Source organism: Heptranchias perlo, chromosome 4 (genome assembly GCF_035084215.1).
Source record: "Heptranchias perlo isolate sHepPer1 chromosome 4, sHepPer1.hap1, whole genome shotgun sequence".
In the NCBI taxonomy this organism is placed as follows: Eukaryota; Metazoa; Chordata; class Chondrichthyes; order Hexanchiformes; family Hexanchidae; genus Heptranchias; species Heptranchias perlo.
In genome coordinates this window covers 56,209,219-56,227,873 of record NC_090328.1, presented here as the reverse complement: position 1 = coordinate 56,227,873, position 18,655 = coordinate 56,209,219, and the positions used below count along the sequence as shown (strand labels likewise).

Genomic DNA, 18,655 nt, shown 5'->3' with positions numbered 1-18,655 from the left:
CAAATATTTTTAACCTAAAAATAAGTGCACAGATTTAAGTGAATTCCACACAAGTCTATGCTAATGACTTTTTAAAATAATATTTAAATCCATCAAAGAAAGGCAGCACATCAGAGTGTCTTTCCCTGAGTTACTCCGCTCTGTATAGCAAGGGGGGCGGGGGGGGGGGGAGAATGGCAAGAGTTTTTCTTTTTAAAAATCAAAAGTAGGAAAGTGCTCCATAGGAGACTCAGTCATCAATAATCACCTGCAGAATTACCTTCTTAAAGTTGCATATCTGTGTATAAGAAATTAAATAAGCAGCAACTAAGGTAGAAGGGAAAATAAATTCAGCTCAACAATTTCATAACATATTGAGAAAATTTAGTAATGCAGAAAGCTGAATCATTTCTGGATCCTGTTTGAATTACTTAATAGGTAGTGTACGATACACATATTCTGAGGCAGGATAGAGTGAGTTTAGACAACATTATGCATTAGCTTCTGTCTTAGCTATCAGCACTTGAATGAAAACCTGTCTGAAATTACTTCAGGGTGCATTCCTGAAGTAATTGCACAATTTTTTTTTAAATTACTGAGGAGAAATACAAAATTTTTGCAAAGATTTACAATAATCCAAATAGAAAGGATTTTCTTTTAGAACACACGTCTTATCTTACCTCTCTCACAGCACAGTCATGTGGGGCCTCCTCTTTGTTCACTTTGCCTTTTGGAAACCCCCATCCAGACTTTGCCAAATAACCCTGAACAAGAAGCACCTATATAAAAAGGAACAGGAACAAAAATGAAGTTGCTCTGTTTGCTTGGCTTTTCATTTTTTAATTCTGTTTAATTTGTATTGGTACTGAAAAAGAGCGGGGCAAGACAGAAGAGGACATCACCCCCCAGATTTCTGACCTCTCCACAGCTCTTTGGATTTATATTTTCACTGAGCCAAACTAACTTATTCAGAATGCCCATCAAAAGAAACAACTGTGGGTGAGGGAGATTATGCAGTCAATTCTACTTATGTGGAAGTTCTTATTTTTGTCCCCCTAAAATTCATTCTAATGTCACAGTAATGCACACTCCTATAAGCAAACTATAAATCTACAGCAGGAAATACTGACCAAAAAATTTGTTAATGAATCACAATCCCAGCTCCCATTTGCCTCATTTCATAGAGGAGTCCTGCAAATGATTGTTTTTAATTAAATAGAAAAGCATGATCTACAGGCAAATACTTATTCATAGACATCTTCTCCTTTGGTATCTAGATTGCCGTGCTTTATTCTGTCATGGTAACATTTTCCACTATTTGCCATACTGTAAGATCCTACTGTGGTTTTGTTAAAAATATACCTATATAAAATTTGAACTGGATTATTTCATAGTACAGACAATCAGTGATGTCATGCACAGTAAACCTCTCCATTTAGTTTCTAATAACCAGACCAAAATGTACTTTTCAAACCAACTGCTTGTGTAATGGGTTTGCTTTTTTAAAAAACTGTAAATATAACATATGACAAAAGGACATCCAGTATCTTATTGATTTTGTATAAAATCAAGTTTTACCACACAGTACTGAACACTGAACACCGAGTTCTTGTACAGATTTGGTGCACCAAATTCCATGTATTTTCTACTTCACAGAACATACTCTCCTCCATAACTTCATATTTTTCACCACTTTTCTCAGCATCCACAAGATGACATTGACTCCTCGTTCAGGAACAGCACTACAGGTGCAGGTCACCATTTGGCAGCTTGCTCATTTAGCCATTATTCATGCGTAAGTTCGTGAGTGACTAATCAGTGGCTATCTGACTGCGATGGGAACCACAGCCAAGCCGGATCCTGTCCTCACCCAACCACCATATACATGTGCTTCCAACAAGGAAAACTGGACAGCGCTCAGGAGCAGGATTTTCCCCTCCCTAATTCAGGCATGCTGAAGCTAATTGTAGTCCCTATTAGAATCACAGAATTTACAGCACAAGAGGCTGTTTGGCCCATAGTGCCTGAGCCAAATCTCTGAAAGAGCTATCCATTTAGTCCCTTTCCTCTGTCCATTCCCATTTAAGTTTTTCTTTTTCCAATATTTATTGACTTTCCTTTTCAGAGCTATTATTAATTCTGCTTCAACCAGTGTTTTTGGTAGGGCATTCCATGTCCTAACAACTCTGCATAAAAAAAATTCTCTGAACCTCTCCTTTTGTTTTTTTGATAATCTTAAATGTTTGCCTTCTAGTAAGTGACTTACTGGTCATTGGAAACAGCTTTCCCATATTAACCGTTTAACATTATCTAGCTTCCTTCCATGAACAACTGGGCAAGACCAGACACATTTATTTTACTTAACGTGAACCTTGGCCTTTGCATAGATGTAAACTTCTTTCACATTTCCCAAACATGTAATTGTATGGAGCCTCTGCTTCTGTAGCAGTCATTCTAGGTTACTACTTACATTTTCCAGTGTTTCATCCAGTATAATTGCACCATATGTCGGGACTCCCATCTTATACTCCTTCCATTCATCTAAAATCTTTTCCACGTCATCCCCTTTCCGAAGTAAAAATGAACAGTGACTGAAAAGTGCAACAGCAGTTAAGGAATAATTAACAACATTTTGGTTACATGACTTTCAGCCAAACAGATTTTCATCCCACATGAGCTGGATTTGAATCCAGATGGTGCAAAACTCTAAAAGGTAACAACAGTAAGAGGGAAGATCAGGTAAATCAAGTACTTATTAGGAGATGCCCCGCTAGGGTTTTAACAGCCTGATTGGAAGGGAAAATAAACATGGGGGAAGAGGAGGGAAGTTCCACAATTAAGTCCCAGGGAAGAATAAATTGAGAGCAACAGAAAATGTGAGAAGATTGGGGGAGGAGGAAGAATAGATAGAGCAGCTTATTTGGAGCTTGGGATGAACAAGACAGGGAAATGCAAAGAAGCAATCATTCTAGCGTCAAAAACTAACCTGCTATTTCCAAAGACTGCAATATTTTGCTACACATCTAGTAATCAGTTCACAACATTTCTGCAATGAAAAATATCTTGCAGATGTTAAAAAAAATCTGTGTTATATGTAGTCAAAAGGATATCAGATTTGGCAAAATCTCTTATCCCACACTGAGGCAATCCTGGTGTGTTCTGCAAGTAGAAGTCCAAGTAAAACCAATGGGCTAGCTCAATCTGAAAGCACACTCTGATCGCATTGTCCCTTTCTTCACTTGGAATATGCAGAATGAATCGGCTGTTCAACAGATAAGCCACATAATTACAATATTCATTGGTTAGTGTCGTTGCCATTTATAAAATGATTCAGAATCTTGATATTATATCCTACCATACTGCTGTACCGTGTGTTACAATTCACTGCAACAGCTTGCAAGAGTTGGCTTGAACATTATATAAAAAAAAACAGGACAAGTTCTAAAGATCATACTAAATATAGCATTGAAACTCTGAGCAGATTTCAGACAGATCTCGTTGCATTTGATCTCCTCACTATAACCTTCTCTCATTCCCAAAGGGTTATACAGTACTAGCAAAATATCAAAGGCTCCAAAGGATAGACCACAAGCCTGGTACAAATTGCAACACTGCAGGCTCCAAGACCCTAATTATCAGACCCATTCTGCTTACAGCTTAGAGGATAATTAACGAAAATGCACTTACAAGCACAAACACACCCACAACTTCTCCCTCAAAAGAAAGAGCCTCAAAGGTTGACCTTATGACTAAGTTTGACACAGTACATTTAAATGAAGCAACTGTTTAAATTAAAGTGGAGAAAATGTACTTGTGAAAAATTATGTGTAAATCACTAAATGCTACATGAGAGACAACCTAAATGCTACATGAGAGACAACCTAAAAAACAATCAGGAAAATCATGTGAGCGTAAGACAATCCATCTGAAAACCTAACAATCTGAAACTGACAAAATGAGATCTATTTGTTGATGGGGAGCAGCTAAACATATTCTGACATATTTGTGGACGACAGAAGCAGAGCACCACCCTATTTCATATAAGAACATTTCCGAGCAATATTTTTTCATATGAAATTTTTAGACAGGCCAATTATTGCAAATTTAAAATAGACTATTAGCTGTGTTATGAAAATAATTATTTCATCTTTGTAGAAGAAATGAGGCAATAAACAAATCTGTCTAGAGGTGGCTATGGGTTTCATAGAGAGGCAGCCAGGTGGTTCCTCACATTTCTGTCAATTGCCTAAGCTTACACATTAATTACATTTGCAATTCACTTATGCTTTTGATATGTTAATGTAGGTGAGCCTGTAGTCTCATATTGGTGCCAAGCTATCTATTGAAGACAGCAAGCCATTTGATATTCAAGTCAGGTGTCTAAAGCAATCAATCCACCAGGAGACTGGAAATCTGAGACCTGCCCCAATGGTAAAATTAATGATGGATTCCTGCATATTGGGGGAAAAACACATTATTTTCTAACAGGCTGTATTATCTGATAAGTGCTGATTTTCCCTATTCCAGTTCTCCTTCGGCTGTCTAATTCTAAGTGGCAATGTTTTTGGTTTAAGACAGTCTTGCCAACAATTCCTCCAGCACTATCATTTGAATAGTCTCTCAGAACCTTAGTAGCCACAGTCCAGCTCTTTAATCCCACATTCTTCAGTGTTTCTCCGTAATGTGAAATTTATGCACAGACAAGAAATCATTTGTTCAGTTGCCTCCCCAGAGACACCAAGATATTATTCAATAAACCTACCAGCCAAAACATCTACACCCAAATTATGTGTGAATTAGTTTCTGCATTTTAGATTATGAGCCAGGTAAGGGGGTGTCAGAAATCATCACAATTCTTTGCTGCAGATACTGAAGTATTAAACCACCCAGCTTCCAGATAATGCACATGTCCCTCATCATTAGCATTCCATGGGATCTTGTGGTCTAATAGAGAAATATTAAAGAACTTGTGCTGTCAATTGTTAAAGTAAAATTTAAGCTGTTGGGTTAAACCGGCAAAGATGACCTTTGGCGACTAATGTGTGCGTGGCTGCGGTCACTGCCCCGAAACCACACTGAGCTGCGCCTTGCACGAACCATAATTAAAAGCTTAAGCATAACATATGATGATTAACAAGTTAGTGTATTGCTAAACAAAATGGACTCTGTGGAACAAAATGGACTCTGTGAAAAGACATTAAAATGTGCTGACTTAGACAAAGACATTCCACAACGAACTGATAAAACTACGGAACAGACAAAAACCAGACTGTCTTAAGTTGATAACAGTTGTTTTAATGTGTTTGGAGGTCAATTGTTGCTGTCGGGGCCTAATTGGCTAATGTGTAACTAACCAAGGCTGATGATGTACTAACTGCTAAATGTCTGTACTTGTCATGTACAAAAGAAGCTCAGCGACCATTTTAAAACTGAGAAGGTGACTGCGTGCACTGCGGAGTGCCAAGCACTTCTCCCAAAGCTTTGTTCAATAAACTGCATGTTGAATCTTTAAGTCTGACACCGAGTGGTGATTTCCCACAACACAACTTATCAAAAAATACTATTGCTTTGATCAAAGGAATTAAGGGATGGAATTCATGGCCTTCTCTGTCGTTGATTAGTTCTTGCTTGGGTTCTGAAAAGTGTTCAAAATAAAGCACTTGAGTACATTACAAAACAACACTAAACAATGTAATATGGAATGCAACAAGACTCACCCTTTTCAGTGAAACTCCCTGCCCAAGACTGGAGGAATGTCCAACAGTTTTATTTGAAAATCACAAGCTTTCGGAGGCTTTCTCCTTCGTCAGGTGAGTGTCGAGATTCATTGAAAATTACCGCATATATAGTCATAGAACAATGCCTGGTGATTACAGATAATCTTTCCAACTGCCCGTTATCAAGGCCATCAAATTAATTGAATAGTGTTCAGACAGAGAAACCTTAGATACCCCAGACAACTGAATATACAAATGGTCAGAACCAAAGAAAGAGAGGGAGAGAGAGAGAGAGAGAGAAACATCTGAAAGGAAGAGAGAGAGAATGACCAGTTGTATTAAAAACAGATAACTTTTTTTTCCCTCTGGTGGGGTTACATGTAGCGCGACATGAACCCAAGATCCCAGTTGAGGCCATCCTCATGGGTGCGGAACTTGGCTATCAATTTCTGCTCGACGATTTTGTGTTGTCTTGTGTCTCGAAGGCCGCCTTGGAGAACGCTTACCCGAAGATCGGTGGCTGAATGTCCTTGACTGCTGAAGTGTTCCCCGACTGGGAGGGAACCCTCCTGTCTGGCGATTGTTGCGCAGCGTCCGTTCATCCGGTGTCGCAGTGTCTGCATGGTCTTGCCGATGTATCATGCTCCGGAGCATCCTTTCCTGCAACATGGCCCACGTCAAAGAGGCCATCCCCTATGGACAGGCCCTGCGAATACACAGGATCTGCTCAGACGAGGAGGAACGCGATGGACACCTACAGACGCTGAAAGACGCCCTCGTAAGAACGGGATATGACGCTCGACTCGTCGATCGACAGTTCCGATGGGCCACAGCGAAAAATCGCATAGACCTCCTGTCGAAAAATTATTACCTATTATATACAATGCATTAACTCCAAACACTTATTTTCAGACAAGTAAGAATTTATTAAAAGAAACTTGTATACAAGGGAAGCTGTGTTCTGAACAATGGTCAGAACAACCTCTTCACTGAACAAAGGAAACAGTTCACATTTATACAGTTTAATTAGTAATGTCTGCCTATCATAGAATATGGGCGTACATGTACATTCTTTATTAGTTCAAGTGGTTAGTCAATCAAAATCTCTTTATGGTTTAGGTATATTAGAAAGTTAATATGGTCAGGCATCTCTTTATGGTTTTCCACACTCCTCAGAAGACAAACACGGGACGCAACCAACAGAGTACCCTTTGTCGTCCAGTACGTCCCCGGAGCAGAGAAACTGCGCCATGTTCTCCGCAGCCTTCAACATGTCATCGATGACGACAAACACCTCGCTAAGGCCATCCCCACGCCTCCACGACTCGCCTTCAAACAGCCACCCAACCTCAAACAGACCATCGTTCGCAGCAAATTACCCAGCTTTCAGGAGAACAGCGTCCACGACACCACACAACCCTGCCACGGCAACCTCTGCAAGACATGCCAGATCATCGACACAGATACCACCATCACACGAGAGGACACCACCCACCAGGTACATGGTTCATACTCCTGTGACTCGGCCAACGTTGTCTACCTCATACGTTGCAGGAAAGGATGCCCCGGAGCATGGTACATCAGCGAGACCATGCGGACACTGCGACACCGGATGAACGGACACCGCGCAACAATCGCCAGACAGGAGGGTTCCCTCCCAGTCGGGGAACACTTCAGCAGTCAAGGACATTCAGCCACCGATCTTCGGGTAAGCGTTCTCCAAGGTGGCCTTCGAGACACAAGACAACACAAAATCGTCGAGCAGAAATTGATAGCCAAGTTCCGCACTCATGAGGATGGCCTCAACTGGGATCTCGGGTTCATGTCGCGCTACATGTAACCCCACCAGGGGGAAAAAAAAGTTATCTGTTTTTAATACAACTGGTCATTCTCTCTCTTTCTCTTCCTTTCAGATGTTTCTCTCTCTCTCTCTCTCTCTCCCCCTCTCTTTCTTTGGTTCTGACCGTTTGTATATTCAGTTGTCTGGGGTATCTAAGGTTTCTCTGTCTGAACACTATTCAATTAATTTGATGGCCTTGATAACGGGCAGTTGGAAAGATTATCTGTAATCACCAGGCATTGTTCTATGACTATATATGCGGTAATTTTCAATGAATCTCGACACTCACCTGACGAAGGAGAAAGCCTCCGAAAGCTTGTGATTTTCAAATAAAACTGTTGGACTATAACCTGGCGTTGTAAGATTCCTTACATTTGTACAGCCCAGTCCATCACCGGCATCTCCACATCAAAACTGGAGGAAGCAACCCAGAGAGCAATGAACTCCAACAGTTTCCCTATAATGTATATATTATTAAATGCATAAAGCTTCAACTTTTAAAGTATGTATTTAATATCTTAATTTCTGTATATTATACAACCCTAAATTTGATTTTGGGTTTAGCCTGTACAAATCTCATTAGCATGATATCTTCCACCATTCAATAAACTAAAGGTATAATAGGAATCATATGTAAATTGCAGTATGCATTTTACTGCACCTTGGGTTCATTCTTAGACCAAGATTATCTCATCTCCAAGGGATTTCAGCTATTGAAGAACACGGCCCAGTTACAAACATAGTCGTCACATTATTTGAAGAAAACAGAGTTATAAAAGCCTGAACCACAAGCACCAAAATGGGACAAACTTCCAAATGTAATTGTTCTACTTTTTTCAATTTCATTCAGATGTCACACATCTTCAGTGTTAATGACCTCCAGTCCACTTACATTCCAATGACTGAATCACTACATCTCGATCTACCTAATGTGTTGCCAAATTTAGTAATCGTGTCTCTACATATGTTTTGGGTTCAGGCCTCACAAATTATTCACACCTATATATGAATTAATTTAATATTTAAAAAAAGACTTGCAGTTATACAGCGCTTTTCATGACCTCAGGATGTCCCTAAGCACTTTACAGCCAATGAAGTATTTTTGAAGTGTAGTTACTGTTGTAATGTAGGAAACGTGGCAGCCAATTTGCGCACAGCGAGCTCCCACAAACGACAATTTGATAATGACCAAATAATCTGTTTTTTTTAAAGTGATGTTGGTTAAGGGATAAATGTTGGCCAGGACACCGGGGATAACTCCCCTGCTCTTCTTCGAAATAGTACCATGGGATCTTTTACATCAGCCTGTGAGGGCAGATGGGGCCTCGGTTTAACGTCTCATCCGAAAGACGGCTCCTCCAACAATGCAGCACTCCCTCAGTACTGCACTGGAGTGTCAGCCTAGATTTTGTGCTCAACTCTCTGGGGTGGGACTCGAACCCATGACCTTCTGACTCAGAGGCGAGAGTGCTACCAACTGAGCCACAGCTGACATTATTTATTTAATTTCTGCTCCCTATTGTGCTGAAATCACGACTCACCACAATCTTTTATTCCTTCCAAGGATCTCAAAAATTCCATTACAATTTCCTGATTTACTTTGCTTTATCCTTTACTTGGTAGTATCTTACACTCTGCAGTTTTCCTCTCCAAATAGCCTCAGCTCTTAACATTCCCTCCTCCAGTCACCCCTAAAGCTAGATGAACACACATCATGTTTCCACATCCAGGCACAGAAATACAGCAAAGACAATGGCCCCAATTTAGCCCAGCACTTTCATGGTCCGTTTTCAAAATCCATCTTGTCCTCCTCACCTCACCTAACAACTTTCCTCCTCTTTTCCCAAATATAGTGACTCTTGCTGTGGTACGGCCCTGCAATCAGGAGTGAGAAGCCTGGCCGATTTATCCCCTCCCCCTTTATGCTGAGGTGAAATTGAGACTTCTTTCAATTACATAAGAAGTATATCCTGAGCTATTCCTTTAAACGAAAAAGGAGTTTAAACAAATATTCAAGAACAGAAAATTGGGAAGATTCCATATAAACAACATAAGGAAGAAAAAAAAATTAGAAACCAGAAAGTGAAATAATTCATGAACTGGGAAAGCAGAAAATGAAGAGAAAACTTGAAAAATCAAAGTTAAAAATGTATGCTTCAATTTAAATCAGAAAACTATACCATTTATAGGGAGAATTATTTACATTCCCAATGGCCTATTCTGATTTCAAACTATTTTGGTGAACCAACATAACGTATCACAAAGGGCAAGAAGATTGGCTTGTCCTCAAGATTCCCCACAAAGTAAATTCTCAATCACAGCCAGACTGTTGAGATACAAACATAAATTCCTTGAACAGTGGGGACAAATAAAACCACTGCCCACTGTGGCAAATCAAGTGACAGTCAAAATAGAGCAGCAGTAAGAGGCCTGGAAACAGATTTGCATGTCTTATGGCCACAGAAGATGCATGGCTCAGGGTGGAACATAGGAACATTTCGACCCTCGTGCCTGTTCCGCCATTCAACGAGATTATGGCTGATCTGTGACCTAACTCCATATACCTTAGCCCCATATCCCTTAATACCTTTGGTTAACAAAAATCCAACAATCTCAGATTTAAAATTAACAATTGAGCTAGCATCAACTGCCAATTGCGGAACAGAGTTCCAAACTTCTATCACCCTTAATGTGTAGAAGTGTTTCCTAACTTCACTCCTGAAAGTCCTGGCTCTAATTTTTGGGCTATGTCCTCTCGTCCTAGACTCCCCAACCACTGGAAATAGTTTCTCTCTGTCTACCCTATCAGATCCCCTTAATATCCCGAAAACTTCCATCAAATTACCCCTTAATCTTATAAATTCCAGGGAATACAACCCTAATTTGTGTAATCTTGCCTTGTAATTTAACCCTTGGAGTCCAGGTATCATTCTAGTAAACCTACGCTGCACTCTCTCCAAGGCCAATATATCCTTCCTAAGGTGCAGTGCCCAGAACTGGACATAGTATTCCAGGTGTGGTCTAACCAGGGAAAGGAAAATTAGCTACATATTCCATTCTCACAATTGCTCAATCAGCAGCATTACTAATAGGCAAGTTATACAATAGGCGCTGCATCAGTGCAAAATAATTTTGACTTGACACTGATATTAAATGTATAGAATAACTCCTGTGCACAATCCCCCAAACAAGTTTAGGTAATGATCACAAGACCACGGTGTGCGGACTACACAGTGTGTGCTGCTGAGAGTTCGGTGAGTGTGGGAGTTTAAGGGTTAATCTCTTTAAATCTAGTGCATATTGCTTCAACTGTTTAAGTTCAATTGCTTTCAACTGTGTAAGTTCAATTAAAAGTTTAAATTTTTAAGTTTCTGTCAGGCTTCAGCAGAAAGAGCTGCTGTAACAAGTTAATTGGTTAGCTAGATTAAACTGGTACTTGAAGGTGGAGCAGGCCTGACTCATCTGAGTCACAAACTGTAGAAATACAGGGGCCCGTCAGTGTGTACTGCACGGTGTGCGGACTACACAGTGTGTGCTGCTGGGAGTTTGGTGCAGTGGGGGAAGGAGGTGCTGCTTTGCTGTGCTTTTCCTGACTTTTCCCCCAGAGCGGCAGTGTACCTGAGAGTAGAAGACTGAGATTGGGGAATAAAAGCAGCAGCAGACCTACAACAAGAGAAAACTACTGTGCGATGTCACAGGTGAGGTAGGAGAGTCCAAGAGGTGAGCACAGTACAAAAGGGGAGACCTAGAGCGGGAAGAGAGTCTGAGAGTCTAAGGCAAGTCATGGCAGCAGAGCTCGCACCTGTGATATGCTCCTCCTGCACTATGTGGGAAGTCATGGACACTACCAGTGTCCCTGGCAACCATGTGTGCAGGAAGTGTGTCCAGCTGCAGCTACTGGCTAACCGTCTTTCGGAGCTGGAGCTGCGGGTGGACTCACTGTGGAGCATCCGCGATGCTGAGACTATCGTGGATAGCACGTTCAGTGAGGTGGTCACACCGCAGGTAAAGAATACGCAGGCAGAAAGGAAATGGGTGACCGCCAGGCAGAGTAAAAGGACTAGGCAGGTAGAGCAGGAGTCCCCTGGGGCCATCTTCCTCAAACAGATATTCTGCTTTAGATACTGTTGGGGGAGATGGCCTATTATGGGAAAGCAGCAAGAGCCAGGTTCGGGGCACCACGGGTGGCTCTGCTGCACAGGAGGGGAGGAAGAAGAGTGGCAGAGCTATAGTGATAGGGGATTCGATTGTAAGGGGAATCGATAGGCGTTTCTGCAGCTGCAAACGTGACTCCAGGATGGTATGTTGCCTCCCTGGTGCTAGGGTCAAGGATGTCACGGAGCGACTGCAGGGCATTCTGGAGGGGGAGGGTGAACAGCCAGTAGTCGTGGTCCATATTGGTACCAACGACATAGGTTAAAAAAAAAGGGATGAGGTCCTGCAAGGTGAATTTTAAGGAGTTGGGAGATAAATTAAAAAGCAGGACTTCAAAGGTAGTGATCTCAGGATTACTACCGGTGCCACGTGCTAGTGAGTATAGGAACAGGAGAATAGACAGGATGAATGCGTGGCTGCAGGGATGGTGTAGGAGGGAGGGATTTAGATTCCTGGGGCATTGGGACCGGTTCTGGGGAAGGTGGGACCTGTACAAGCGTGACGGGTTACACCCGAGCAGGACCGGGACCAATGTCCTCGCGGGGGTGTTTGCTAGTGCTGTTGGGGAAGGTTTAAACTAGAGTGGCAGGGGAATGGTAACCTGAGCGGGGAGTCAGAAGGGAATAAAGTTGAGAGCAGCAAGAGAGGGGAAGACCCAGGGGAAATCTACAATACAAATAGTACAAACAGTTGTTCAAGAACAAGTGAAAGGGAAAAGCGTAGAGCAGCGGAAAGAAAGTGTACTTTTAGGCACGAGAGATAAAATAAAAACTAGAAGGTGCAAGGCGATTAACCCAGCATCAAAGCTGTGGCAGGGGGTTGGGAACCTGAGCAGGGAGACAGAGGAAAGTGTGTCAGGAAGGTATGGAGAAAAAGGTAAAGTGTTAAAAAAGGAAACAGTAGGAACGAAGTGTCACAAAACATATTTGAAAGTTCTTTATCTGAATGCACGTAGCATTCGTAACAAAATGGACGAGTTAACGGCACAAATAACGACATATGGGTATGATCTTGTGGCCATTACAGAAACATGGCTGCAGGGTGACAATGACTGGGAATTAAATATGCCAGGGTATTTAACAATCAGGAAGGACAGGCAGGAAGGGGAGGTGGGGTGGCTATGTTAATAAGGGAAGGAATCACTGTAATACAGAGAAAAGATATTGGGACAAAGGATCAGGACAATGAAACAGTTTGGGTAGAGATAAGGAATAATAAGGGGAAGAAAACACTCGTGGGCGTAGTATATAGGCCTCCTAATAGTTGCAACTCTGCTGGAAGAAGTATTAATCAGGAAATAGTCGGGGCATGTAATAAGGGAACAGCTATAATTATGGGGGATTTTAACTATCCTATTAACTGGACAAATCAAATTGGGCAGGGCAGCCTTGAGGAAGAGTTTATTGAGTGTATTAGGGATGGATTTCTTGAGCAGTAAGTAACTGATCCTGCAAGGAGGCAAGCAACCTTGGACCTGGTCCTGTGTAATGAGCCAGGATTAATTAATTAATGTCCTAGTTAAGGATCCCCTTGGAATGAGTGACCATAACATGGTTACATTCCATATCCAATTAGAGGGTGAGAAGGTTCTCAAACAAGCGTACTGAGCTTGAATAAAGGAGACGATGATGGTATGAGAGCGGAATTGATCAAAGTGGACTGGGAAAATAGTTTAAAGGGTAAGACGGTACATGAACAGTGTTCATTTAAGGGGTTATTCTACAACTTTCAAAAAATATATATTCCACTGAGGAAAAAAGGGTGTAAAAGAAATGACAGCCATCCGTGGCTAAGTAAAGAAATTAAGGATAGTATCCGACTAAAAACAAGGACATATATGGTAGCCAAACTTAGTGGGAGGATAGAAGATTGGGACGTCCTCAAAAGACAGCAAAAAGTAACGAAAGGATTGATTTAAGAAAGGGAAGATAGATTATGAAAATAAATTAGCAAAAAATATAAAAACAGATAGCAAGAGTTTCTACAGTTATATAAAAAAAGAAAGGGTGGCTAAGGCAAACGTAGGTCCCTTAGAGGATGAGACCGGGAAATTAATGGTGGGAAACATGGAGATGGCAAAAATGCTGAACAAATATTTTGTTTCAGTCTTTACGGTAGAGGACACTAAGAATATCCCAACAGTGGACAAACGGGGGGCTCTGGGGGCGAGGAGCTAAATACGATTAAAATCACTAAGTAATTGATACTCAGTAAATTAATGGGACTCAAGGCGGATAAATCCCCTGGACCTGATGGCTTACATCCCAGGGTCTTGAGGGAAGTGGCAGGAGGGATTGTGGATGCTTTGGTAATAATTTTCCAAAATTCTCTGGACTCGGCAAAGGTCCCGGCAGATTGGAAAGCTGCTAATGTAACACGTTATTTAAAAAGGGTATTAGGCAGAAGGCTGGAAATTATAGACCAGTTAGTCTAACATCTGTGGTGGGTAAAATTTTGGAATCTATTAAGGAGACAGTAGCGGAACATTTGGATAAACATAATTTAATAGGACAAATTCAGCATGGCTTTACGAAGGGGAAGTCATGTCTGACAAATTTGCTTGAGTTCTTTGAGGATATAACGTACAGAGTGGATAAAGGGGAACCAGTGGACGTAGTGTATTTAGACTTCCAGAAGGCATTCGACAAGGTGCCACATAAAAGATTATTGCTCAAGATAAAGAATCACTGGATTGGGGGTAATATTCTGGCATGGGTGGAGGATTGGTTATCTAACAGGAAGCAGAGAGTTGGGATAAATGGTACATTCTCGGACTGGCAACCAGTAGCCAGTGGTGTTCCACAGGGGTTGGTGCTGGGTCCCCAACTCTTCACAATCTATATTAACGATTTGGAGGAGGGGACCGAGTGTAACATATCAAAGTTTGCAGATGATACAAAGATGGGGGGAAAGTAGAGAGTGAGGAGGACATAAAAAACCTACAAGGGGAAAGAGACAGGCTGGGTGAGTGGGCGGAGATTTGGCAGATGCAATACAATATTGGAAAATGTGAGGTTATGCACTTTGGCAGGAAAAATCAGAGAGCAAGTTATTATCTTAATGGTGAGAAACTGGAAAGTACTGCAATACAAAGGGATCTGGGGGTCCTAGTGCAAGAAAATCAAAAGGTTAGTATGCAGGTGCAGCAGGTGATCAAGAAGGCCAACGGAATGTTGGCTTTTATTGCTCGGGGGATAGAATATAAAAACAGGGAGGTATTGCTGCAGTTATATAAGGTATTGGTGAGACCGCACCTGGAATACTGCATCCAGTTTTGGTGTCCATACTTAAGAAAAGACATACTTGCTCTCGAGGCAGTACAAAGAAGGTTAACTCTGTTAATCCCGGGGATGAGGGGGCGGACATATGAGGCGAGGTTGAGTGGATTGGGACTCTACTCATGGAAGTTCAGAAGAATGAGAGGCGATCTTATTGAAACATATAAGATTGTGAAGGGGCTTGATCGGGTGGATGCGGTAAGGATGTTCCCAAGGATGGATGAAACTAGAACTAGGGGGCATAATCTTAGAATAAGGGGCTGCTCTTTCAAAACTGAGATGAGGAGAAACTTCTTCACTCAGAGGGTAGTAGGTCTGTGGAATTTTCTGCCCCAGGAAGCTGTGGAAGCTACATCATTAAATAAATTTAAAACAGAAATAGACAGTTTCCTAGAAGTAAAGGGAATTAGGGGTTACAGGGAGCGGGCAGGAAATTGGACATTATTTTAGAATTGAGGTTAGGACCAGATCAGCCATGATCTTATTGAATGGCGGAGCAGGCTCGAGGGGCCGATTGGCCTACTCCTGCTCCTATTTCTTATGTTCTTAATCTTAAAGGTGCACATCAAATGTTTTTAACTTCACTTTTCAAAAAAAGTATAACTGCATTAATTATGCATTTTTTACACTTCAAACAGACAATGGTGTAAATCCAGAGTCAGTGCTTGGCCTTTAGCATTGGAGCAAAGTAAAAATCACTTTGCATCAACACATAATGTAAATGCATGCTAAATACCTGCACTTCTTGGATCTATCTACAAGTCACACACTAGGATTTGCCACAGTAAGTAGATAGTATATTTATGCTTAAATCTGGCCAAGTCACACAGATATGTGCAAGTTTATAGAGCAACACAAATGTTAAAAAGTGAACGGTATGTATAAAAGGTGCTTCTTATTTCCTTTGTGCTGTGATTCTGCACCGTGATGAAGCAAAATACTAAACACTACATCAATAAAAGAGACAAAAAAGAAAAGTAGTGGTCACCCAGTTCCACCCTGCTATCTCTGAAGTATTAAAACTACTGCATTCACTTTTAAATACCTTTACTAAAACAGCGATGGTGTGCGTCGTTTAAAAAATAAGGGTTTACACAACAAAGATTTAAAAACGTGAATCCGAGAGTCCCTTCAGTTTGTTGCTTTACAAACTACAAGCACTGTGAATTTATGTTAAAAAAATAACCGCATCACAAAACGTTCTCCTGTTTTACAACATTTCACATCGTGCAATTTGCAAGAATGAAACTCGCGAGGTGCTCCATCCTCGCTCATTTACGTAAAACAAATCCAAGGCTCCCAAACTCCCTTTTCTTTGAATCGGATCCAATTCTAACTTTGGCCCTCATCGGCCGGGCTCTTCACTCCGAGCGCATTTCCTCCTCCCAGGCCCTCACTTCCTTCTTCTCCCCCCAGGCCACGGACAACCTCGGCCTCTGTTCTTTTACATGCCGCTTCCTGAATGTTTACCTGCACAGATCGTCCAGCACCCCGGTTGGAATCTCCGCTTTCTTCCCCTCCATACCGCACACATGCCGCGGCCGCTGCTGCCGCTGCCCCGCCGCTCGCAGACCCCGTCACCTCTTCCGGGAACCCCAATAGAGCCGCCAGCGCCATTCGACCCGGCCTTTGTGACGTCAGCTGATTGACAACCGCATCGGCGTCTCAGCAGAGCCGCGGAAGCTTGGGCATCAACACAGGCAAAGAGGAGTCATGGTGTGGAGATGCCGGTGATGGACTGGGGTTGACAATTGTAAACAATTTTACAACACCAAGTTATAGTCCAGCAATTTTATTTTAAATTCACAAGCTTTCGGAGGCTTCCCCCTTCGTCAGGTGAACGATGTGAAATGAAATCCTCGAAATGAAATCGCATTTATAATTCACAGAACAATGCTTGGTGAGTACAGACAGTTTTTTCAACTGCCCGTTGCCAAGGCAATCAGTGTGCAGACAGACAGGTGTTACCTGCCGGGTCTCACAGAATATACAAATCACCAAAAAAAAACAACAAACAAAAAAAAACAGAGATAGAGAGGTAGAAACATAGAAAAGACAGCAACTGACCCGTTATATTAAAAACAGATAACATTTGTTCGCTGGTGGGGTAACGTGTAGCGTGACATGAACCCAAGATCCCGGTGTCCGTTCACCGCGCAACAATCGCCAAACAGGAGGGTTCCCTCCCAGTCAGGGAACACTTCAGCAGTCATGGACATTCATCCACCGACCTTCGGGTAAGCGTTCTCCAAGGCGGCCTTCGAGACACACGACAACGCAAAATCGTCGAGCAGAAATTGATAGCCAAGTTCCGCACCCATGAGGACGGCCTCAACCGGGATCTTGGGTTCATGTCACGCTACACGTTACCCCACCAGCGAACAAATGTTATCTGTTTTTAATATAACGGGTCAGTTGCTGTCTTTTCTATGTTTCTACCTCTCTATCTCTGTTTTTTTTTGTTTGTTGTTTTTTTTTGGTGATTTGTATATTCTGTGAGACCCGGCAGGTAACACCTGTCTGTCTGCACACTGATTGCCTTGGCAACGGGCAGTTGAAAAAACTGTCTGTAATCACCAAGCATTGTTCTGTGAATTATAAATGCGATTTCATTTCGAGGATTTCATTTCACATCGTTCACCTGACGAAGGGGGAAGCCTCCGAAAGCTTGTGAATTTAAAATAAAATTGCTGGACTATAACTTGGTGTTGTAAAATTGTTTACAAAAGAGGAGTCAGAGGGTGATGAGGGAAGACACTGTCAAAATACTTCAGAATATCAGTTTCATTTCCCACATAGAGATCTCTCCAGTTCAACTTTCCCACCCTCTTACCTCAATCGTCGAAAAGTTCCCCACCTTTATTTTTTTGTCGTTCATTTCGTATACTATGATGTTTTTGCCATTTGCTTAAATGGAAAGAAAATAATGTGCATGGAAAACGAAAGAGATCTGGGGGTCCTGATTGACAATAAATTGAAGCTATGGCAACAATGCTAAGTGGCAGTGAGTAAGCACACCAGATGTTGAGATATATTAGATCAATATTGAGCCAAAATACTGATGTAATTCTGCCACTTTATAAATCATTGGTGCAACCACGTTTAGAATACTGTGTACAATCTGGTCACCGCAGTACAAAAAGCATATTGCAGCTATTGAAAGGATACAGAAGAAAGGGGATGAAGGGAATTGATTGAGGAGCGATTGGGTAAATTGAGTATGTTCTCACTGGAAAAGAGAACATTGAAAGGTGATATACTTGCTCTTTTCAAGATTCTAAAAGGACTAGATAATGTAAACCATGACAAGCTATTTCACCTTGTCCAGAACAGTATAACCGGAGGACACGGCCTGCACTTGAAGGGGGGTAAATTCAAAACAAATCTGCAGAAACAATATTTCAGTTAGCGAGTGGTCAATCTATGGAACCGGCTCCATGGGAAGATGGTGGAAGCAGTTGGTTTTGATTCATTCAAATGCAAATTAGGTAGATGCCTTTCAGAAAATAACATTTTAGATTACAGTATGAGTAATTTGAGACAGAACATGTAAGTGCAGCATGCTTGGGAGGAACAGGTAACTTTGGATCTATGGTTCCCAAAGCTCTCCACCACTCGGGTTATTCTAGCATCATGAAACCGAGGGGATTAAAGGGACAGTGGCAGCATGGATACAAAATTGGCTA

The 18,655-nt window shown here is 41.7% G+C and overlaps 1 protein-coding gene across 1 annotated transcript in view; it reads right to left on the bottom strand.

The window, feature by feature from the left end:
• Positions 1-16,590, bottom strand: part of dcp2 (decapping mRNA 2) — a 42,399-nt gene extending 25,809 nt beyond the window's left edge. Inside the window, exons 1-4 of the mRNA XM_067982961.1 lie at positions 16,440-16,590; positions 3,090-3,241; positions 2,450-2,577; positions 660-758 (exon numbers count right to left, since the gene is read on the bottom strand). Of these exons, the coding sequence (XP_067839062.1) occupies positions 660-758; positions 2,450-2,577; positions 3,090-3,241; positions 16,440-16,492 (432 nt within the window). The 5' untranslated portion in view covers positions 16,493-16,590. The remainder of the gene's footprint in view (positions 1-659; positions 759-2,449; positions 2,578-3,089; positions 3,242-16,439) is intronic.
• Between the last annotated feature and the right edge of the window lie 2,065 nt (positions 16,591-18,655).